The sequence below is a fragment of the Colossoma macropomum genome, unplaced genomic scaffold (assembly GCF_904425465.1).
Source record: "Colossoma macropomum unplaced genomic scaffold, Colossoma_macropomum, whole genome shotgun sequence".
Classification (NCBI taxonomy): Eukaryota; Metazoa; Chordata; class Actinopteri; order Characiformes; family Serrasalmidae; genus Colossoma; species Colossoma macropomum.
The window spans coordinates 30,746,585-30,771,212 of record NW_023494804.1 but is presented as its reverse complement, the minus strand read 5'-3'; the positions used below and the strand labels follow the sequence as shown (position 1 = coordinate 30,771,212).

At 38.9% G+C, this 24,628-nt stretch overlaps 1 protein-coding gene across 1 annotated transcript in view; it reads left to right on the top strand.

Annotated features, from left to right (window-relative positions):
* Nucleotides 1-24,628, top strand: part of rxfp2a (relaxin family peptide receptor 2a) — an 89,117-nt gene that overhangs the window by 56,189 nt on the left and 8,300 nt on the right. The window contains 6 exon segments of the mRNA XM_036594449.1: nt 347-418; nt 12,470-12,541; nt 12,718-12,789; nt 15,723-15,794; nt 15,886-15,957; nt 17,667-17,896. Coding sequence (XP_036450342.1) covers nt 347-418; nt 12,470-12,541; nt 12,718-12,789; nt 15,723-15,794; nt 15,886-15,957; nt 17,667-17,896 — 590 coding nt within the window.

The following is a 24,628-nucleotide window of genomic DNA, read 5'->3' as shown; positions in this document are numbered from 1 at the left end:
TCACTGTGGTGGAATACAGAGCCAAAGGAACAAACAAATGTGTCACTGTCAAAATCCTGGACTGCTTTGTATTTTCTATTACACACCTAGATATTTCTAATCAACTTCAACTTTCTCCCTCGGTAATGAATCCTATTGCAATTCCAGGCAGTGTTTGTTCGCAGTGTGAATCAATACAAATCACAGTTCAATTACTCGCACAACTCAGTGTCATCTACAGTGACAGACTGTAGTGCCTCCACGTTTGAGTGCTTTTCTCCTTCCATTCTTTTTTTTACTGATTTGATTATCTCAATGTTTTGTGCTTCTTTTACTCCACTCTTTAATGTCGTCTGTGTTTCCTCAGGGATTTTGCAGAGAACCATATTGAAGTGCTGAACTACTCCACATTGATGACATGCAAAGAGCTCACAGTGCTGTAAGTTCTATAATGCTTTTTTATACTTATTTTATGCATCTATACTGAAGTTTGTACATCTTTATATACTATTATCTGCAGTTAAGGTCAAAATTATTAGCCCCCAAGGTGATATGGAATATTTTCCTACAATTCTGTTCAATGTTAACATCACAAAACTGTAAAATATTCATCAAGGCCCCCATTTGGTACATTTTTACATTTTTAAAAAAGGCTAAACTGGAGCTGTTCAGGCACTTGGGTGTTTCCTTTGTTTGGCGAAAGAATGGAGAGGCCTTTAACCCCAAGAACACAGTTCCCACAGATAAACATGGTGGAGGGAACATAATGCTGTGGGTCTGTTTTGCTGCTTCAGGCAAAGAAAACCTTGCCCGGGTAAATGGGGTCATGAAGAAAGAAGGTTATGTTGACATTTTGAAGGATATTGTGAAGAAAGAGGCTGCCATTCTGGCTTTAGGTTACTGTTGGGTCTTCCAGCAAGAGAGTGACCCCAAGCACACATCCAAATTGGTCCAGAACTTTTTGAAGGACACCACAATCAAGGTCCTTTAGAGGCCCTCTCGAAAGCCCAAATCTCAGTCCTATTGGGAATCTATAGCAGGAGCTCAAGGTCATGAAAGCCATGTAATTCGGATAAGCTTCCATGGAGGAATGGGCTAAGATCCCTCCAGACATGTGCCAACACAGTTAGGAACTACAGTAAAAGGTTGCTGTGAGTCAGAAAGGTTACAGTATTGACTGTTGTTAGAGGCCTAAAATTTTTTTCCTTGTCATTTTTGTTTTTTCTTGTTTCAACTCAGTGCATCAGTAAAATATCATCCTCAAACTTTGTGGAGATTATGTCTTTCTTTGTTTGGAGAAGCTAATTGTTTTGTTTGATTTCAAAAAGGGGGCTAATAATTTTGACTTTAACTGTACATTAGAGCTTTAATCACACCCGATATTTTGGTCTGTACCCGAATACAACCCCTTTTTTAACTTTGACCTGAGCACAACAAAGTTCTCAACAAAATTCTGTCCAAAAAAACTGATATTTCTAGTGACAGCAGCGATCAAATTACCATGTAACGACAACAATAGCTGTTACTGGGTCACAAATGAGGTAAAACATGTAGTATAAAATAAAATGATAAATCATCAGCTTCACAAAATTAAGCTTAAATCCCTCTTTAACAAATGCATTCATCAAGCAAAGCCTCTAAACAACATCCTGAACATTTTCAGCCTGGGTACACTTTCCACAATGCGCTGTTCTCACTCACTGTGGTGAAAGATGTTAGCCTATTTCGTTACATAGAACATGTTATACAGGCCTATAATATTTTCAGCACAATGTACAACAGTCTTTGCAAACAAATTAAAAGTCCTTTTGAACTTAGCTTTCCTGGATCGATTCACTGTTTATTTTCCACTTAACCATTTAATCACAGGCATTGGGCTTGTGGGCCTCGATGCTAAATTCTGTCCGCAGCACGAGTGACACCAGCATGCTAGATTTTTTGAGGGAATGTATAAAGCAATGGGGACATGCATAAATCTGTTAAGAGGAGCGGCAGGTTGTGAGAGCCCGAAGATGACATTTTAACCCAACCAACACCCAACACATATTTGGGAAATGATGTCCGAACCAGGCGTGAGCAGTCAGGTCCCGTTGAGTTTGGACAAATATTCAAGCTCTAATCTAGATGAAGTTTATTAAATGCTTGGATTTCTGTCAAATAATGAAGTGCTGTAGCTTTTAGAGAGGGTAAATAGAAAGTTCTTGATCTGTGGGTTTGGGAGGTTAGTACTAATGATGTAGTACTCGAGTCCAGTCTCGGTCTTGATACCAGTTTCAACCTCACTTGAACTCGAGTCGGGGTAAGGTGGACTTGGAAATTGTTCTTGAGACCAGCTGAGTCCGATGCCTCTGTCTAAGATAACTGGAAACTGAATTATTATTGAATATCAACAAAAATCTGAATAAACAGAATAAAACAGTCCTTTCGCTATATCATACATACGTTGCGGGCCACACAAACAACCACAAAAGCTTCCACAGGTTTAACCGACCACATCAATTTCTTCTCACTCACTAATTGAGAAGCTGATTTGGCAGCTACCGAGTGCTGGATGTCAGGCTCAAGAGAGGAAAGCTGCAAATGGAGTTCTGGCTCAATTTGACAGTTTTGGATCAGTGTTTAGTCTCCGATTGAGGGTATAAACTGTTGGGTTCCAAGCTTAATTTGAACCGACCTCTGAGCAAACAGCACAGAGCAGTAGTTCAGCGTTTCTCATGCAGGTGAAGCCCAACACTGCGTATTTGCTGCTGTATTTATTTCGGTTATGGTTTAACTGACAATATACACATAACTAGCTAAGAAGCCAGAAAAAACAATGAGGTCAGTAATAAAGACAGATAGACAGACAGACAGACAGACAGACAGACAGATAGATAGATAGATAGATAGATAGATAGATAGAAAGATAGATAGATACATTTTTTTACTGTGTTAATCCCAGAGGGAATTCCTTTAATTGCAGCAGTAAAGAGCAAAATGAACAGGAGCAAAGTATTGTCTTACAGTATTTACAGATGCATAAATAGAAAGATAAATAATAGAATGAAATAAAATAAAATATACTAAAAACAATAAAAATAATGTGCAGTACAAGAATAAGAGGTAAATTGCATAAATACAATGCAGTGGTGCACGTCCCCTCCAGTGAATGAACAAGTGACTATGTAATGTAAACGATAACCAGTGCTAACAGTTGTAGCTATATAGATTTTTTGCAGTCAACCATATTTGTCGTATTTAAAATTACTGTTGTTGTAACAAATTTGTGGCTTAAAAAAACTGCAATACCACCACGGCCCACTGTGTGGTTGCAGCCCACAGGTAGAAAACCACTGCTGTAGGTTGAAGATGTAATTGATCTTTTTTATGATGGCTCAGCTGAGTATTGTTTGTTGAAGTTTCATTGGTTCCAATTCAAACATCCTTTGAGGGCAGATCAGAATGTTGTTATTATTATTGTGTTATTATTAATAGTAAAAATTGATGCATGTTGTTTGGTTTATACTCAGTTGACTTTAGTGATTCTGAAGAAGTTTTAGAGAAGAAAAAAACAATAACCTCAACATTTTTCACAGTTACAGTGTGAAGTTGGACTAAGACTGTGATGTAATAAAATTTAGTAATGTTTCAGGCCAGATATTATTTAATGTTATATTTTACAAAATATATTTTAAAATATAAATGTATGTATTAATATGTAATGTATAATTAATGATAATGAATGTACAATTAACATTGACTAACAGTTAATTAATAAATGAATTTCAGGGTTTTCATATGGCTGCTGTCAGAACAAAACCTCGTATCTCCAAAACGGTAACTTTACAGGAGACGGAAAAAACCTACTTTACTTTTAATGTAAGTCAATGGAACCAGACATTTTTCCAAGTAATTTTGGGCCATTTCTTTTGGTCCATTCATCATGAAATTTACACAAAATGTAAAGAGCAACAGGCATTTTCAAATTATGTAAAAAAATGAAAAATGCACATACAAAGTTTTGTCCCAACAGCAGCGATATATGTAAACATATATACATAAAATATCTTATTGTCAGTCTTGGCTTGAACTCAACTACTAAAAGTACTAAAAGTCTTGTCAGACTCAATGTGTCCCGGTCTTGGCTTGACTTGGACTCAGCTCTAGCAGTCTCGACTACAACTCTACTTAGTACAGTGTAGGTTCATCATTTGCATACACTTATAGGGTAGACCCCTGTCTTTTTACATTAGCAGGTGTTCTCAGTGAAGCAGATAATCACCTTGCAAGCATCAGAGCTCATACACCGAGTCAGGCTCTGCATGCAACCTCATGAAGGGAACTGAGCTTGAACTTTTTCCAACTGTTTTTTATTCTCACACTTAATTTTGTTTTCCTTGCTTCTATGTTTTCTCAGCGTGGCAAGTTTGTAGTTAAGACTGGTTGACAAAATGCTTCATGGACCATTAACAGAACACAGACAGAAGCTCCATTCACTGCTCATGAAGCGTGCTGGTAGAAGCCCAGCAGTTTGTGAGCTTGGCTATGAATTACAAAGTTTGGGTTTGATCCCAGCGAGTAACATCTTGCTGTAGCCGTAGTGGCCTTCTGAGCCCAACACTGAAACTGCTCACAGAGATCCAGTGGTGCTTAATATATTCTGACAGTTCCATCAAATAAATCCTTATCGCAGCATTTCCCAATCCTGTCCTCGGGGATCCCTAGGCGGTCCAAACTGTTGCTCTATCTCTGCTCCCAGCACAACTATACAAGGCATGCAGTGTTCTTGATAGCTTGGTTCAGGCATGTTAAAAGATGGGATCAAGCAAAAATGTGGATTATGCAGGGATCACAATGGACTGCAGTGGAAAAGACTGTTGTATTGTTAGTGGAGCAAATGACATTTGATGTCTTTTGCCAGGCATACACTGAACAATATGAGTCTGGTTTAAGCCCAATTTGGACATTGCGACCAAACTCCAAATTTCAGCTCTGGCAGCTGTCGTTTAATGTGCAGCTTGAGGGGATAGTCGTGCTCAATTAACTGCCCAAGCAGCCTCCAAGTGAGCTGTCAGATGACAAAATGAATGCCTTTCAAAAGAATTTTGGTCAGCTGTCTTTGAGCAGGTAGGTTGAGAATGATGACACTTTATTTTGAGGTAACAAAATCCACATATGTTGACTCTTCTGTTTGGAATGTGCAGCAAAATTAGTTTCCTTGAATTGATTCAGTTCTTTCTGCAGAACAGGCATAACATTATGACCACCTCCTCGTTTCTACGCTCATTGTCCATTTTATCAGCTCCACTTACTATATAGGTGCACTTTGTAGTTCTACAGTTACAGACTGTAGTCCATCTGTTTCTCTGCATACTTTGTTAGCCCCCTTTTACCCTGTTCTTCAGTGGTCAGGACCCCCATGGACCCTCACAGAGCAGGTACTATTTGGGTGGTGGATCACTGTCAGCATTGCAGTAACACTAATGTGGTGGTGGTGTGTTAGTGTGTGTTGCGCTGGTACGAGTGGATCAGACACAGCAGTGCTGCTGGAGTTCCACTCACTGTCCACTCTATTAGACACTCCAACCTTATCAGTCCACCTTGTAGATGTAAAGTCAGAGACGATAGCTCATCTGCTGCTGCACAGTTTGTGTTGTTCATCCTCTAGTCATTCATCAGTGGTCACATGACGCTGCCCACAGGACGCTGTTGGCTGGATATTTTTGGTTGGTGGACTATTCTCAGTCCAGCAGTGACACTGAGGTGTTTAAAAACTCCAGCAGCACTGCTGTGTCTGATCCACTCAGACCAGCACAACACACACTAACACACCACCACCACGTCAGTGTTACTGCAGTGCTGAGAATGATCCACCACCCAAATAGTACCTGCTCTGTGAGGGTCCATGGGGGTCCTGACCACTGAAGAACAGGGTAAAAGGGGGCTAACAAAGTATGCAGAGAAACAGATGGACTACAGTCTGTAACTGTAGAACTACAAAGTGCACCTATATGGTAAGTGGAGCTGATAAAATGGACAATGAGCATAGAAACAAGGAGGTGGTCATAATATTATGCCTGATCGGTGTATCATCTGTTAGTTTCAGTGCACTGCATGGCATAGCTGCATGTTTGTTTCTCGACATTTATGTAATAAAACATGAATTTGATCCTATCTTGCCTGAAACAGCACACATTTACATTGTGTTATGGGACTTCGTTAGCTGTGCATTTCCTCCTGTGGGCTGGTAAACTGTTTGAGTAGTAGAGCTGTCTGTCCTTTATGCTAATCTTAAGTGAAGAGCTTCAATTAAAAATAATACATTTTAAAGGTTAGTAGTTTTTAGAGAAGAAATGTCAGCAACTATTAGTACTGGCTGATACTTAGGCTTTCAGTATTGGTATGCTAACTCTAGTGTGTGCCTGCGTTTAGTCTGTGATAAAATGTCCAGCAGATTCTTTTATGTGCATGCGTCAGACACTGATTGGTGCACGAATTGAAAAAAGCATGACATGAGTGAGAACAAGATGACTGGGCCTGTTTTAATGTTGGGCTGAAAAACTGACTTTTTTACTTTGTTAGTTCATTTCCCTGGTCATATTAGGCATGACTCATCATACCATTTAAAAGACAAAAATAGTCCTGTTATTCCATGTTCTTTCTTTAAATATAACAACTTTTGCCAGTACTTGAAGTATCAGTCTTCTGATTAACTACGTCACTAAAATATTAAGCCATAAGATCATGTTTCATCTCCAACCCCACCTATCATTAAGCAAGAATGCTCAGCTCGTCCAAAGACCCTCTCTGATGCTGAGTTTCACTTGGAAATACATCATGTTACAGAAGAAGAATGTTTTATTTCTCACTGAAATTCAAATATTCAACAGACCCCTAAGATGCATAACTAGACATACAAAAATCAGGCATCACATTATGACCACCTCATTGTCCATTTTATCAGCTCCACTTACTATATAGGTGCACTTTGTAGTTCTACAATTACAGACTGTAGTCCATCTGTTTCTCTGCATACTTTGTTAGCCCCCTTTTACCCTGTTCTTCAGTGGTCAGGACCCCCATGGACCCTCACAGAGCAGGTTCCACTCAGCCCAGCACAACACACACTAACACACCACCACCGTGTCAGTGTTACTGCAGTGCTGAGAATGATCCACCACCCAAATAGTACCTGCTCTGTGAGGGTCCATGAGGGTCCTGACCACTGAAGAACAGGGTAAAAGGGGGCTAACAAAGTAGCAGAGAAACAGATGGACTACAGTCTGTAACTGTAGAACTACAAAGTGCACCTATATAGTAAGTGGAGCTGATAAAATGGACAATGAGTGTAGAAACAAGGAGGTGGTCATAATGTTATGCCTGATCAGTGTATATACTTATCATAATAGCCATTTTCAATACTTATCTGTGATCAAAACAGCAGCAGCTAATGTAATCAGTATTACAATAGTGAAATCAATTCAAAGAACCCTAAAATGAACAAGATATTTACATCAGCTCCATAATACTCACCAATACTCAGTACCCATTTTGAATAATCAGTTGAGTATTCAGTCTGTAAAAAAGTGCCTTAATAAAAAGAGTCAAGTCTTCATTTGCATTTTTAATTAAACTCTTTTTGCCAACGTCACCTTTTGTCTCCCAGCTAGATCTTTTGGTCCCGGTCCTGCTGAAAACTTGGAGCTGGGACAGCTTATGGATTTATCTCCAATGCACTCGTATTTTTCAGTCATCCCCAGCGGATTCTACAAAAGATTAATTGAAAAACTTCTTTTTCCTCATGGAATTGTGTTATTAACAGGCTTCATTTTAGGTCTCATGTTTGTTAAATCCTCTGGTAGTTTCTCCTAATAACCAACTGGCAAAGATTACATTCTGGCATACCACAAAACAAACATGCCAGTCGCATCTCTTTGCACTGTACTGCCACTATCACTGGGCAGTTTCCCTGTAAACAGTCATGTTTAATTACGTTTCATTGTGTTTTGTTGACTTTCTAAGTAAGTCACTCCAGCCAGCAGATATTTAAATCATGCATGTGAAAAAAAAATCATAATTCAGAGTATTAAATAATTAAACAAACGTACTTAATTGGTTGCTGCTCTTGTGCTATTTAATAACACAACAATCATATGGCAAAAATATTTTCTATTTTGGGCACAAATTTTTGCAATTAGTTTTCACTTTTTACACTGAACTGCTGTGATGAAAGTAAGACCAGTATAAGCTTGAAATGGTGTGAAGGGAGGCACTGAGTGTGTTTACATGCATTTAATAATCTGATAACTGCGGAAAATCAGATTTTGTCAGTAACATGATCAACGCGTTTACACTTGAGTAATTAGATAATGGGGAAACTCCGAGTCTGCATGAGTCAGACAATAATCGGATTTCTGCTTTGTAACCAGCCAGTAAACTCACAGAAGAATATATATCTTGCCACTTCAACTGAAAATATTACATACATCATCTAGAAGATGAAGAATATTTAAATCCTTCATTTCGTTGAGAACATAGTCGGCAACACCGCTTGCTTATTTTCCGGTATAGCAGTCTGTTCCGCACATCCGCAGACTGAGAAATCCGAAAGAAATCAGAGTAAGAGTTTACATGCACTGAGAAATCTGATTACTGAGCTAAAATCCAGCCTCTTTATCAGATTTCTTAATCGGATTTCTAGATCAGAGTATGGTGTTTGCATGACCATTTGAATAATCGGATAACTGCAGAAATCAGATTATGATCGGCTTGTTGAGTGCATGTAAACACACTCATGGTGATGGCACAGTGGTTAAAATGTCCAGATACCTAAACAAACATTGACGATTTGAGCCTGGAGGAGTGCATTCACTACCATCTCTGCTGCAGTCTATGCTTCAACTGCATCATGTGAGAAGAAAAGAAAGTATATGAATTTTCATGGATATTTCTTAAACAACCCTCTAGTAACAACCTAAAAGTGAGTACACAGGGTACAAATCTCTGAGCCACCAGCTCCAGTTTTTAAATGTGCTAGTATCTCTACTAGCATTTAATACACTGTAGAAAGTGGAACAAGGCAGGAGCTGATAAGGAGGTTTTGCTTTTGAGGTTTGAATTGATATAAAGTATTGCTTTTGTTAACCTAACCTATTTATTCTGTTCCGCATTGTTTCATTTAAAGTATTTATTTGAATAAAAATGTCACGCCCCCCCCCCCACCCCCACACACCCCCTGACTCTGCTGGGTCACATGACTCAGAACTCTCAGTCATCAGCCTATCCCAGATCAGTTTCGCCCGATTACTGATTCCCATCCCCTCTGTCTAGCCCTATATATAGTGTTTGTTTGGTCTTACTTCCTGGCAAAGTGTCCCAGTGTCCCTGAGCGTACTGAGTGTAGTTTGATGGCCTGTTGTGCTGTGTTTTTGGCCTGATTCGTTCAAAACCTGTTTTGAAATGTCCCTTTTGGATTGTTTTCGCCTCTCTCTCAGTTTTGCCCTTTGGCTGTTTAATCACTATGAGTTTGGATCTTGCTTTTTTCATTAAAACCTCAAAACTTTTTTATCCAAAAGTGTCTGATTTGTTCTGACTCGGTTCTGAAATGGTTTTAAGCATTTTTTTCAGTGTAGAACAATTTAAGTCAACATATAAGACATAAAATAAGATATAAAAGTATAAAAAATGGGTTTATTTGAATATCTAAAAGAATGTTCACCATTTTTACAAAGTTTAAACAACTTGTGAACTGTAAAAAAACTGTTTATTGTTTTAACTTAAAAGGTTTATAAAAAGCCCTGTCCTAAGTTCGATATGATTTTTTAATAAATTCATGTTACAGAAGCTTAAAACATATAACTGCACATAATGGCACGAGATATATCCTACCTTACAACAGCTTATCCTATCTCAAGTTAAGGGGGTAATAATTCATGCAATTGATGTCGATAATGAATTGTCATGCTTGTTACCAGGCAACTGATAATATGCACACAGCTGAAATTGAATTAACAAAAATTAAAAATGTTGACAGCTATCCATACAGATAGACAGCTATTTACGTAAAATAAAAAAATTAATAAAAACAAAACCAAAGTGTGATGAAGTTTTAGGCACTTTGATTGAAAAAGTTAAAATACCTACTTCGCTGCTTAATGGGTCGCTGCTCTGCAGTTTCAGTGTCTGTTTGCCAAAGCCACTCTGTTTTTCTTGATAAACAGCCACATGTTCAAACCTGTCTCCTCATTATTCACTGCCATCACTGCAGTGCTTTAATTGGCAGGTTCGTACCAACATTAACACACACAGATAACGAGGGGGATTTAGACAGAAGGCGTCTGCCTGAAAAGGTGTTTGCCTGGGCAGGCAGTCGTGGGCTAGAGGTTAGGGAACTGGAAGGTCACAAGGCTACTGTCTCTTGAGCCACCAGTACGTGACTGAAGTGCCCTTGAGCAAGGCACCTAACCCCCAACTGCTCTGTGGCTGTGGGTAGGGCTGCCCACCACTCTGGGCAAGGGTGCTCACTGCCCCCTAGTGTGTATGATGGATGGGTCAAAACGTAGAGGTGAAATTTCCATGTTGTGAGACTAATAAGGGTCACTTAACTTAAAATACACATGAAACCTGTCATATAAGTGTAAAAAAATGTTTGATAACATGAAAAAAATTGTGATCACATGACAAAAAAATGGTGATGTGAAAACCCTTACAGAAGTCACGTGTGTTTCACACATGTTTATGATGTAGATTTTAAAAATCTGAACATTATTGTTAAATTAGCTGTTATAAAAATACATACAGGTGTATTTACTGCTTAATGCTAGAGCTCAATTTGAGTGTTATAGAAAATTATCTCAAAGTGCAAAGCAGAATTATTTATTTTAATAGTTTGCAGATACTGGTTAGGATGTCTGACACCTCCACATAAAAGGATCTGCTGGGCACGGATATCTGCAAGCTGTCAAAATAAAGGTGTAATAGTGGCTGTCCTAAGTTCAATACTAACTGAAGTTGTTATGGTAACTAATTACACTGTAAAAGTGGTTTGTTCTCTGTGTCTTTTTTGTTTAATAGCTGAATGTGCTTGTTAGCTGTGCAGAACAACTGAAAAAGTAATTCGGTCTGCACCTGATGATAAACACTGGTACGAGTCTAGCATGAGCCATGATAGAAACACAATATTATCACACATGTCAGCAAATCTAAAAATGTGAGAATCACTTCTAATCTTTATGTGTGGCAACAAACCACCAAAACACAGTAAGAAGGTGCTGATCTGATGTGAATATTCCAGATGGATTATTGCTGTATCTACAATGCACGTTTGCTCAGCACTAGCACTCAGTGTAAAAAAATTAGTGTAATTACTTTACATTAAGTAAAGATACTCTGTATAGGTTATTAAATAAAATAAGCTTCATATAAAACCAGAGGAACCCTGTGGCCATATCTGTACATACACAAAGGACAAGCATGAGTGTCAATCACTGCGTTCTCCTTGTTGTATAATCCTGTCCCGTGCTCTGAGTACCATGCTCTTTAAATAATATAATTTTCAATGGTACTTTTCTTAAAATGCCAATCTGTATTTGTGCTGAATGCAGTCTGGCAGCTCTATTTCCCTAAAAAGACGACGCCGTTGACGTGTCTGGCTGAACCCAATGCAACATTTATATATCGCTATTGTTGGACCAAAACCTTGTACCTCTAAAATGATAACAGGAGAAGGAAAAAACATACTTTACTTTGAATGTAAGTCAATGGAACCAGACTTTTTTCCAAGTCGTTTTGGGGTTTTTTGAGGGTTTCTTCCAACAGCAGCGATATATATATATATATATATATATATATATATATATGTTCTGTAATACTCTTCACTTCTCTGGAGTAAGAATGAGATAATGAGCTCTGTAATAGCAACTGTCCTAAGTTCAATACTAACTGAAGTCGTTATGATGGCTAATTATATAAGATTTCAAATTTACACTGTTTCTGTAGTTGAACTTCTAAAAGTGAGTTAACAGGACAGTAATTGGTGATAAACTGGTAATTTGAAGTTTAACAAAATCTTAATTCAACCAGGTTAACTTACTGTTTTAATTTAAACTGTTACCCTTTCTGTTCTGGTGAAATATAAACAAGAACTTGCCTGAGTCTCCACTTTTGTCTGAACACAGGGAGAAGCAGGCGAACAAGATAAGGCGTTCTAGGCTCTCTTCTCCTGTCAAACGAGATTAGTTCATCAGTAGCTGCAGGGGGGAGAGTATTCTGCCAGGCGTGACACAGTCCCGCCCCGGTGAAAGAAATGAAAGGACGTCTTGTGTGGGCTTTGGGTCATCCTGTCCCCTCCAAGAAAATAAACCGAGGAATACGAAAAATCAAACCAAGCTGTTCAGTACACCACATGTTCATGTTTTTTGGACTTGAAAGAAAAAGGATCATCACAGATGCAGAGACAATGTTGTTATGTTCTCATTAGTCACAGCTCACTATATAACTTTCCCACCTTCAGGTCGTTGCGTGACAATAAAATCAAGACGCTTCCAGAAAACATGTTTCAGTCGCTCGGATCACTGGCAGAGCTGTGAGTATTACAGGCTCGAGTGGATTTGAGTTTAAAGCGACACATTTTGTTCCACACATTAGTGGGTCTGCATTTTGCCCCCCCCCCACTTCAGTTTTGCTTGTTGACTAACTTCCTGCAGCTTTCCTTCTCTTTACCTCATTTCCTGACTTTCTCTCCTGGTTTTTGTGTTGTAGTGATCTGTCTTGCAACAGGATCACTGACCTCCCGAGCAACATTTTCAAGAGTCTAAAGTCACTGCTGAAACTGTGAGTAGCTGTCTTTGTGTTGTACTAGAGGTACCAAATGTTTGTAAATACAGTTTAACTCGTAGAAATGTGGAGTTGTCGTGTTTTGCTATATTATTTTTAAATATGCCCCACTGTTCAAAAGTTTGGAATCAGTGAGTGCGTTTATATGCACTTAATCATCTAGTAACTGCAGAAAATCAGATTTTGTCAGTAATCCGTTTACATACATGTTTACATGCTCTTGAGTAATCAGATAATGTGAAACTCCAGGTCTACATGAGTCAGATAGTAATCAGATTTGTGCTTTACAACCAGCCAATAAACTCTCAGAAGAAGACGAGACGTAAACGTAACATAAAACTCAAATTTCATGCCGCGATTTTTTTTAAACATTGCGCCACTTTACCTGAAAATATGAACATACATCATCTAGAAGGTGAAGAATATTTAAATCCTTCATTTTGTATTTGGTTTCAGTGCCGCTCCAACAGTGTTTTGCTGTGTCTCACAGTGACGCCGCTTGCTTTTATTAAGTACCGGCGTCTGCACAGACTGAGAAATCTGAAAGCAATCAGAGTAAGAGTTCACATGCACTAAGAAATCTGATTACTGAGCTAAAATCCAGCCTCTTTATCAGATTTCGTAATCAGATTTCTAGATCGGAGTATGGTGTTTACATGACTGTTTGAATAATTGGATAACTGCAGAAATCCAATTATGATCGGATTACTGAGTGTGAACGCATGTAAACGCACTCACTGTTTCCAACAATATAAAACCAGCTTGATTTCAGATAAAAGTTTCAATTAATTTGTGTCCCAGTTGTGTGCAATTTCAAAGAATTTCAAGTAATTAGTAGAAAGATACGGAGCCCTGCTGGTGACATCCCATATAAATAAAAATAATGCATGGCCACAATTTAGTAAGGCATGGAAACGAGATCACGCCTTACTAAGTTGTGACTATGCATTAGGATCTCGTTCCCACGGCTTACTAAATTGTGGCCTCACGTTAAGATCTTGTTCCCATGCTTTACTAAGTAGTGGCCACACATTAGGCTCTCGTTTCCACGCCTTACTAAGTCATGGCCACACATTAGGATCTTGTACCTATGCCTTACTAAATTGTGGCCACACAATAGTATCTCCTTCCCATGTCTAACTAAGTCATGGCCACACATTAGGATCTTGTCCCCACACCTTACTAAATTGTGGCCACACATTACGATCTCGTTCCCACACCTTACTAAGTTGTGGCCACGCATTAGGATCTTGTTCCCACGCCTTACTGTGTCGTGGCCACGCATTAGGATCTTGTTCCCACGCCTTACTAAATTGTAGCCACACATTAGGATCTTGTTCCCACGCCTTACTAAGTCATGGGCACACATTAGGATCTTGTTCCCATGCCTTACTAAGTCATGGGCACATATTATGATCTCGTTCCCACACCTTACTAAATTGTAGCCACGCATTATGATCTTGTTCCCCCCATTTAGTAAGTCGTGGCCATGCATTATTTTTATTTATACAGGATGTCATCGGTGGGGCTCCGTAGGAAGATGTAAAAAGTACGAATTTTGAGATGTATCTAGAAAGATGAGCAGATATGATTCTGAAATGATTGTGAAAGTTCCAAAAAAATTAATATTCAAAATGTCTCATATTTAAAAAGTGATCGGATCTTGTTGAGGGGTTGATAGAGCTTAATAATTTGACAAAATATATTGTACAAAAAATATATAATATATAAATCACAGAATATAGTAATTCAAAATTCTTGAAATATTGAATAAAACATCTAAAAATACACTATAAGAACAAAAGTATTGGGACACCCCTTTTAGTTATTCAGTTCAGGTGTTTCAGCCACACCCATTACTAATAGGTGGATTAAAAGAAGCACACAGCCTTGCAGTCTCAATATACAAACACTGGCAGTAGAGAGTCGTACTGAAGAGCTGTGACTTAAACATGGCACTGTTATAGGACGCCACCTCTGTCAGTCGGTTTGTGACATTGCTGTCCTGCTAGATCTGCTCCTGTCAACTGTAAGTGCTATTACCGTGAAATGGAAGCGTCTCGGAGCAGTCAGTGGGGCCACTGAGTTTTGAAGAGTCTATCCTCTGTTAAATCATCAGTAAAGAGCTCCAAATTGCCTCTGGAAGCAACATCAGCAAAAGAACTGCGCATTAGGAGCTTCACGAGACACATTTCCATGTCTGAGCAGCTGCACACAAGCCTAAGATCAAAATGCACAATGCCAAGCATCCACTGGAGCTGTGGAAACGTATTCTGTGGAGTATTGTGATGGATGAGTCTGGGTTTGGTGAACGCCAGGAGACTGTTCTCTCTTTTTTGCGTTGGGGCCCATAAGCCCCATAGTTACGCCACTGCTCACACAAACATGGTATCAGTAAGTAGTTTCTTCTATTTTCAGTGAGGTCACTGGTAGAAATAACACAGATGAAGTTACAGCATACATTTGGTATCACTGGCTCTTCTAAGGGTTCCATCCATCCATCCATCGTCTAAACCGCTTATCCTTCTGGGTCGCAGTGGGGTGCTGGAGCCTATCCCAGCTGTCATTGGGCGGAAGGCAGGATACACCCTGGACAGGTCGCCAGTCTATCGCAGGGCAGACAGACAGACATACACATTCACACCTAGGGGCAATTTTAGCATGTCCAATCAGCCTGCCTGCATGTTTTTGGACTGTGGGAGGAAACCGGAGTACCCGGAGGAAACCCACGCAGACACGGGGAGAACAGGCAAACTCCACACAGAAACGACCCTGGTCACCCAGCCGGGAATCGAACCCAGGCCATTTTGCTGTGACAGCGCACAGGTAGCGGTAGCGACAGCGTTACCCACTGCGCCACCGTGCCGCCCCTCTCCTAAGGGTTAAACATACTAATTTTATAATGCCGTGATGATGAACTGTCTTTTCAGAAATATATCTCACAACCCTTTGCTTCACATTCACGCTGGTCACTTTGATCATTTGGTTCAGCTCGAGTCTCTGTGAGTAAGCAAAAACCACAAAATGTGCTTTTGGAAAAATATAGCCACCGCATTAACTGTCATTGATTATAAATGTCTTTGTATTTCTTAGAGGACTAGAAGGCATTGAGATTCCAGATATCCAAACTAAGATGTTCCTCCCAATGGGCAATCTGTCTCATATGTACGTACGGCATGTCCTCCTGTTATGGTAATTGTGGGTTGCATGCTCTTTGTTTCTGTCAGTCAGCCTCAATAATGTCCCTCCATGTCTGAGGAGGGAACACAGATATGTTTTATTGTTTACCTAATAATATTTTCAGCGTGTATTAAATCCACTGGTAGATTAATAGGCGGGAGTGGAAAAAGTACAGAAAAAAACTACAGTGGAATCCAAAAGTCTGAGACCACAATAAAAATTGGAATGTTTTTCATTTATATCTGGAAATAATCAACGGACAGTTTTAAATCAATTAAAATCAAGAAGAAGAATGAAAGATTCTGCAGTATTTGTTTGGGCACTATTCAGATTAAGCAAATATGTGACATTGACCACGATAAGTTCTTTTTATGAAAAGGTCAGGTTTTTTTGGTTTTATCTCTTCCACTGAAGCTTGTGTTCAGGTGACTCTCAGGTAAATTTGTCTACTAAATCTACTAAATTTGTCTACTAAATCTACAAAACGGACATTCTGAAATTTCTGTTCCAATTTGGTAAGATTCTGCTTTTTTGCTCAAATTGTTATGCTTATAATATAATTTGTTATGAAAAAAAATGTAATTAAATTAGAAAAGATTGCATACGTGGTCTCAGACTTTTGGAGCCCACTGTGGGCTTTACTTAATGTTTTAAAATAAATGTTTTAATAGGTAAATTACACATTTACATTTTATGGTGTTTTAATGTTATGGGGTGTTGTGGGTGCCTAATGGGCAGTACTGGTCTTTACACAAACACAAGTTAGCATAGTTGTTGGCAGTTAATTTTGCGCTTATATGACACTAAACTGATCTCTCTCCTGGCTTTGAATGTCTAAATAAAAAATAATCTGAGGAGGAATAACTTGCATGCAGGAGAACGTTACCTGCCTGACTGCACTCTCTTTTTTGCACTGGGGCCCATAAGCCCCTAGTTACGCCACTGCTCACTCAAACGTGGTATCAATAAGGAGTTTCTTATATTTTCAGTGAGCTCGATGGTAGAAATGACTATGGCTACTCACTGTCAGTGCTGGATGGATAATATAGTGCATAACAAGGAGAGAGAAAATCAGTACAGAATGACTTCATTGTATTTTGTTTTTAAAAATAGGGTTGATAAACGTCCAAGTAGCAACATTTAATTATTTAATTCGGAATATTCTCTCTCCCACAAGATGCCACTATTTCTTTCTGGTGACCATGGATTCTGTCAGTAAAGTCACTGTTAAGGTTGGATAGTGTAGTGGACAACATTTGCCCTGCACACAGGCAAACGCTGTTCAATCCCACTTCAGGAAACAGAAACACCAATATAATATACTTATATAAGAGTCACCAGACAAAACAATATAAACAATAATCTGTCGTTTTCAATTTTTCTAGATAAAAGCATTTATTAAACATGTAAAGAAAAAGTCAGTTTAAAAGTCAGTCAGTGTTTGTCTACTACAAAAATAAAATAATCTTAGAAGGAATAACTTGCATGTATCACAATATATCACAACAAATCTCATTATGGAACTGTTTCATGGCTCAAGTAACATGATAATATAATCCAGAAGCAATAAATCATATATATCTCAGTACCTAGTATATCACAAAACTTTAACAATCTCAATTAGAATTGTATTTGATGCAAATTTCATGATGACATCATATTGTGGGGTCATTCCCTCCCCTAATGTTTTCCAGATACTTTAAGGATTTCCAGTACTGTTCCTATGCGCCCCACGTCCGGAAGTGCAAGCCCAACACAGATGGGATCTCTTCGTTTGAGGACCTGCTGGCCAACATGGTGCTGAGAGTGTCTGTGTGGGTCATGGCCTTCATCACCTGCTTCGGAAACCTCTTTGTGATCGGAATGCGGTCGTGTATTCGCGCAGAGAACAACCTGCATGCAGTTTGCATCAAAGTCCTGTGCTGTGAGTTTACCCGTACACACATTCAGATCATGCATGTGCACAGAAGCACTTGGTTACCTTATTACTAAGCTGTTTATGCTGCTATTGCAACCATTGCATTGCAGTCAGTTAGCATGGACAAATTGGAAGTGGCGTTCTGTTTATTTCCACACAGGCACAGCAGAGAAAATGGAAATTTGCCTGATTGGAAAAGTGTACAACAGTGGTAAAGCAATCATGAATGGTAGTATTAGCTGCGGCGCCAAGGGAACCAGTCCAGTCCTGATTAATTTGGAGCAAACTTGAAAGAAAAGACCTTAAAATTAGAACATTTAGTATTTTTTGTATGAATGCCTGTGTTTGTGTTTGTGTGTATGTTTGCTGGTGTGTATTTGAGGTGTCACTACTGATTAATTGAAAAATCAAGTAATTTCGGAATTATTTTGATTTTAATTAGGCTGAACAACCAAAACATATTTAACTGAACAACAGCAAACCATGCATGGCCTTTCAGAGATTCAGGAAACTTGGAAAAAGACAGACGGATGCTTTTAGAGAAACTTCTTTGAAGTAAAACATTACATGGCAAAATCAGTGGTCAGTTTACAAACCACACATGCTGTGTCTCAAACTTAGTAGTACTTGCTTAGTGTTCCCAGCCACCTTTAGTGCAACCAGTATAAAACACACACACACACTTTCTAAGCTGCTTATCCTTCTGGGTCAAGGGGGGAGCTAGAGGTTATCCCAGCAGTTGTTGGGTGTAAGGCAGGAAAACACCCTGGACAGGTCGGCAGTCCAGACATTTAGTATAAAACAACACACCTTAATCTTTGGAGAAGTCTTTGAAAGCTCAGTTATATGAGTGAACACCAACTAGCAGAACCTTTTTTTAAAATTAATCAACAAATTAAATGATTATGTTTCTGTTTTAGTGAGAAATAAATGTAAGTAATGGCACAAAAAATGGAAAAGCTTGATTGAAAACTATATTAATATGTACTAGTTTCCAAAAAGGTAATTATATAAATTAAACTTGACTTTATATTACTTCTCCTTTCATCATTTTCTGCCATTCTTTTTCAACTTTTTCAACAACTCATTTAATCATTTATCTATTTTACATTTTTGTCAGTAAGTGTGTTTATATGCACTTAATAATCCAGTAGCTGCAGTAAATCAGATTTTGTCAGTAATCCCAACAACACGTTTACTTGCACTTGAGAAATCAGATAATGTGAAACTCTGGGTCTACATGAGTCAGACAATAATCTGATTTCTGCTTTGCAAACAGACGATAAATCCACAGAAGTCGTGACGTAAACGTAACGTAAAACTCAAACTTCATACCGCGGCTTTTATTAAAAAAACCTTCACACCACTTTACCTGAAAATATGAACATACATCGTCTAGAAGATGAAGAATATTTAAATCCATTATTTCATGTTTGGTTTCAGTGTCGATCCAAAAGTGTTTTGCTGCATCTCGCGGCGACGCTGCTTGTTTATTTCCGGTACCGCCGTCTGTTTTCGCACATGCGCAGACTGAGAAATCCGAAAGAAATCAGAGTAAGAGTTCGCATGCACTGAGAAATCTGATTACTGAGCTGAAATCCAGCCTAATCGGATTTCTAGACCGGAGTATGGTGTTTATATGACCATTTGAATAATCAGATAACTGCAGAAATCTGATTATGATCGGATTTTTGGGTGCATGTAAACTCACTCGCTGTTTATAAGATGTCTGCCTGAGGCACATCTGATACATCACTGGCTAAGGTTGACATGTAATTTTATGACTGGCTGTCCTAAATCACATCCTCCCACCCTAAAACAGATTTAGTATCATCCTGTGCACTATTTTTATAGGTACTGGCATGTTAGTAAGTTTATGATTTGTGTATTAAAGCATACTAAATCACATCCTCCCACCCGAAAAGGGTTAGTATCATCCTTCATTGTTAGAGATAAAGGTTCTGTGCAGGCACATATTTTGTTCTTCAAGGTCCAAACAATATAAATGTTCCCTCAAAGGTACAACAGTGGTTCTAAGATCCAGCTGTGCACCTTAAATCAGTTTTTATTAGTACCTTTTCATAACCAAATGTTTTAATACAGAGCAATAAAATAAAAGCCTGGAGACGAGACGGGGTTTGTGGAGTCAGTACAACTTAGAAAATATAGTTTCAGTGAATTATGGTACAATCATGTTCTCTGAGATGCACCCTTGAGGGTTTGGACACGTCACTTTTATTTTTCCTTGGGTCTCTTTAGCTTCTGATCTTGTTCTCGTGTTTCCTCGTTTTTATGGCTTCTTTCTAATTCAGTTACAGCTCTTTGTTTTGCTGCTTGACAATATTGTCTGTTGCCAGTTATTTGTTTAATTGTTATAAAATCTGATGGTACACTCTCAGAAAAAAGGTCCTAAACTGTCACTGGGGCAGTGGCCCTCTTGTCAATGGGTTGGTTCCCTCAAGGCTCCATCTCAGTACCTTTAGTCAGGGAACATAACTGAACCATAATCCACTGAAATGATATGTTCTAAGCTGTACTGACTCCACACACCCCGTCTCGTCTCCAGGCTTTTATTTTACTGTTCTGTTTTAAAACATTCGGTTATGAAAAAGTACAAATACGAACTTTTCACCTGGAAAAACTTATTAAAGGTGCACAATCAGACCTTAAAACCACTGTTGGAGCTTTGAGGAAACATTTACACTGTTTGTAGCTTGATGAACAAAAAATGTACCTGCAGAAAACCTTTATTTGTAACAGTGTGCTTACAACCATCTTACATTCTTCCTCATGCCTTCCACATATACAGGTTATTTAGGTGTGATTCTTTGTTGTAAGGTGCAGCGCGATAATTTGTCAGTTCCAAAATGTTAGCGTTCAATTTATGCTTATACTGCACAAGTCCAGAAACTAGTGCAGGAATAGAGTACACTGTATTAAAACACACAGTGAATTTCTTTCATTTACCTGCACTCTGCTTCCCCTCACCCAGTCCATGTCAAGTGTCCTATGATCCATGACACTGTAAAAGAGGCTGGGGCTGCTTAGTGATGGCGCCATAAACTGAATGCCCTTTCCCCCTCTTGTTGTGACTGCTGGAGTGATTTTAACAGCTTGATCTGACTGGAAGGGCACAGGAAAAGTGCTCAGCGTGGTAGTCGGGAGTTTCAATCTGAAACAGCTGGCAAATGAGTCATACCTATCAGGGAAAGCTTGTAAAACTAGATTAGAGCAATTTCATGTAGAGGTTACACTTGATAATGTGATATACTTGATTTGTATAGCAGTTATGGGAACGCAGAAGGTTTCATGATTGTTTTTAGATCAAGCAAATAACATTTTTGACACAAACGCTGCCTGTGAAAGTGAATTTAAGAGGCCTTTAATGTTGCCTTTCTCTTTGAAGTCACATCTTGTGAAGCTGCTTGTCGTTGGACGTTTAGGCACCTGTCTTACTGCATGAGCACGTTGCTTAATTATAGGTCATGCTGAGCTGCTGGTTCACACATCATAACTACAGATCATAACAGAATGTGAAAAGTGCCAGAGTTCATTTGGCAGCCAGCCTTAAAAATGTATAGGAGCTAACAGGCAAGCTAATTTGCCATGTCCATGTCCAAATCTTCAGTATATGTCTGAAAACAAAACATTTCCCAGCCTTCCAGCCTTGTCTTTGTGTTTCATGGAATGAGTTTGGGGTTTAATGCAAGACAAGATTAGAGACCGTTCAGAGTCACTATGGCTACAACAGGGTTTACACAGCTCAGTGAAACAGTAAGGAAGGTGAAGATTGGTATGCAGGAAACCAAACATTGAAGAGCAATGAAAAAAAGAGGCTTAGAGCTTTTCCCCAATTCACAATCAGTGAACCAGTACAGTGAGTCTGTACTGGTCTGCAGAATTTGTGCAGAAAGCGGACAGCTGGCATAGAAAATCAAGAAGTATGTGAGGCCTTGCCCCCCCCAGTATACTTTATACATCCCAGTTGGAATATATCAAACATTTGTCAGTCGTGTATGCTGAATCCTGTCGATGACCAATAAATATTGAGGCAGTGACAAAAAGCTGGTGTATCTCCCTGTTTCTTATGCTGTTGACCTCTCCTAGTAGCTGGAATACATGTGTCCTGATGGATGTTTGGAATATTCTGTTCATTTCGGCAAAAAGATGCTGGGTAGTGTATCATATCAGTTTACTGTGTGATCTCATATTTTTCAGCCACCACACTGTAAAACCCATTAGGTTAAAAGAACAAGAACTTGTCTCTTATTTTTATCAACGTATTATTTTAACACAAATAACTCAGCCTCTTTTTTTCATTGCTCTTCAATGTTTGGTTTCCTGCATACCAATCTTCACCTTCCTTACTGTTTCACTGAGCTGTGTAAACCCTGTTGTAGCCATAGTGACTCTGAACTGCCTCTAATCTAAAATTGTAGGCAGCATGGTATCTAGTTTTTTTGTTTAACCCTTGTGTGGTGTTCAGGTCTGTGGGACCCATTTTCAATGTTTACCAAAAGAAAAAATGATGATTTATTATTTTTTCAGCCTCAGATTTTTGGCCTTTGCTCGTTTTCTGTGAAGAACATATAAAATAACCCATTTTCAGTGTCTTCACTCTGTTCACCCCCCACACATTTATATTACACATGTGGTGTTGGGTGAACCCGCGGGGAGTGAAAGTGCGGAGGTGCTGTGTCCTTCACTCTGTTCTCCTCCTACATGGCCTGCTGTTAGTGTGTGTGTGTGTGTGTGTGTGTGTTTGTATATGTGTGTGTGGACAGGCTGCTGACTGGCTACAGCTGCTAAAGGAGAACCCTACACTGGACACTTGTGATATTTTAAACATCTGGTATTTTTACATAAATTGTTATGGCTGTATTGATTTAAATAAACAATAATGTGGTGGGTCCAGCAGACCACTGAGTAACACACACACCAACACCACACAAGGGTTAATCAGAACACCAAAAACACCCGGTTGCCTAACATTTTGAGTTAAGTGAGTTACATTTCAAATAACAGGTGTATAGACGTATAATACAAATTCTTGTTCTACTAACTTACTATCAGAAGTCCAGTTAACTCAAAACTTTAAGCCAGCCTGGTAACTAACAGTGACAATATCAAAAAAGAAATGGGAAAAATCTGAAATGTGTTTGTAGTTCATTGTACATACACTGTCATTCATTATAGATTATATATTTTAATAAATAATATTGTATAGATTTATGTTTTGTAAAACAAATAACACGGAATAATACGTAGCCCAAAAATATTATTAGTGTTATTTTATTTTTGTCTTAGTCCAACTTTGCAGTGCAACTTTTGAAAGCAAATGATGGTGAGGTTATTCTCTGTCCCTTCTTCTCTAAAGAATCACCACCTAAAGTCAACTGAATATAAACTGAACAACATGCATCCATTTTTTATGAAATGAAAACACAGTAATTATAACATTCTGCTCTAAACCTTAGGGGATGTTTAAATTTTGGAACCAGTCAATGAACAGATAATACCCCGTTAAGCCTTCATGGAAAGGATCAATGAGATTCTCAGCTGGCAGCAAAGGTGACACTACATCTCCGAAAGTGGTGGGGCAAAGCTTTACAAAACAAAACAATACAACTAGGCCACTGACTGAGTAACTGAAACTATATTTCATGTCAAGCTAATAACGTCTCTAAAAACCAGTAATAAGAGTTTTTGTAATATTGTATGTTTCTTATTTGGTTGGTTTCACACCGCAATGGTGAAAGTGGACCAAATGATACACAGGATGTTTGTTAATTGGGAAGAAATTTGGCAGGGATGCAATCACCCTGTTACTCTCACATTTAACAGCATCAAAATATAAAAATAAAAATAGAAAATAGAGGAAAGATATGATTGACATCTATGTACACAGACACAGGAAGGTGTTTTAAGTTGGGGGTGCTGAACTTTTAAGCAGCGTGACGAACAGTGACAAAGGGAAAACCATTTGTCTTTTTTATCTGAATTTATTTTATAATTTATATCAAACAGAGCGTGTTATGACATGTCATAACGTGGCGAGAGTCGAGAAGATTCCCACATAACTGACACATTTAACCACTGATGCAGACCCTGACTTCTCTGCTTTCTCTCCTTCTGGACGAGAGTTATGCAAATGAGCTGAGTAACGTCCACGCAGATTATTGATGTTGGTCAGGCTAACTAGTTGTGTCACTACCACATTTGCACACTTCAAGTGAAATCGTTATGTTTTTTTATGTTTAAAAAACAGTATTATGCAGCTTTTGGGCTCAGAAATGTCCTACAGCTCTACACAAACTATCTGTGTTTTAATGATGTGCCCCCAAAGCGGCCAACGGTGCACAAGGGAAGTGATTCAGCTCACTGCATTGAAAATACAATGTTAACCCCCATGGACCCTCACAGAGCAGGTACTATTTGGGTGGTGGATCATTCTCAGCACTGCAGTAACACTGACGTGGTGGTGGTGTGTTAGTGTGTGTTGTGCTGGTCTGAGTGGATCAGACACAGCAGTGCTGCTGGAGCTTTTAAACAGCTCAGTGTCACTGCTGGACTGAGAATAGTCCACCAACCAAAAATATCCAGCCAACAGCGTCCTGTGGGCAGCGTCCTGTGACCACTGATGAAGGTCTAGAGGATGACCAACACAAACTGTGCAGCGGCAGATGAGCTATCGTCTCTGACTTTACATCTACAAGGTGGACTGACAAGGTAGGAGTG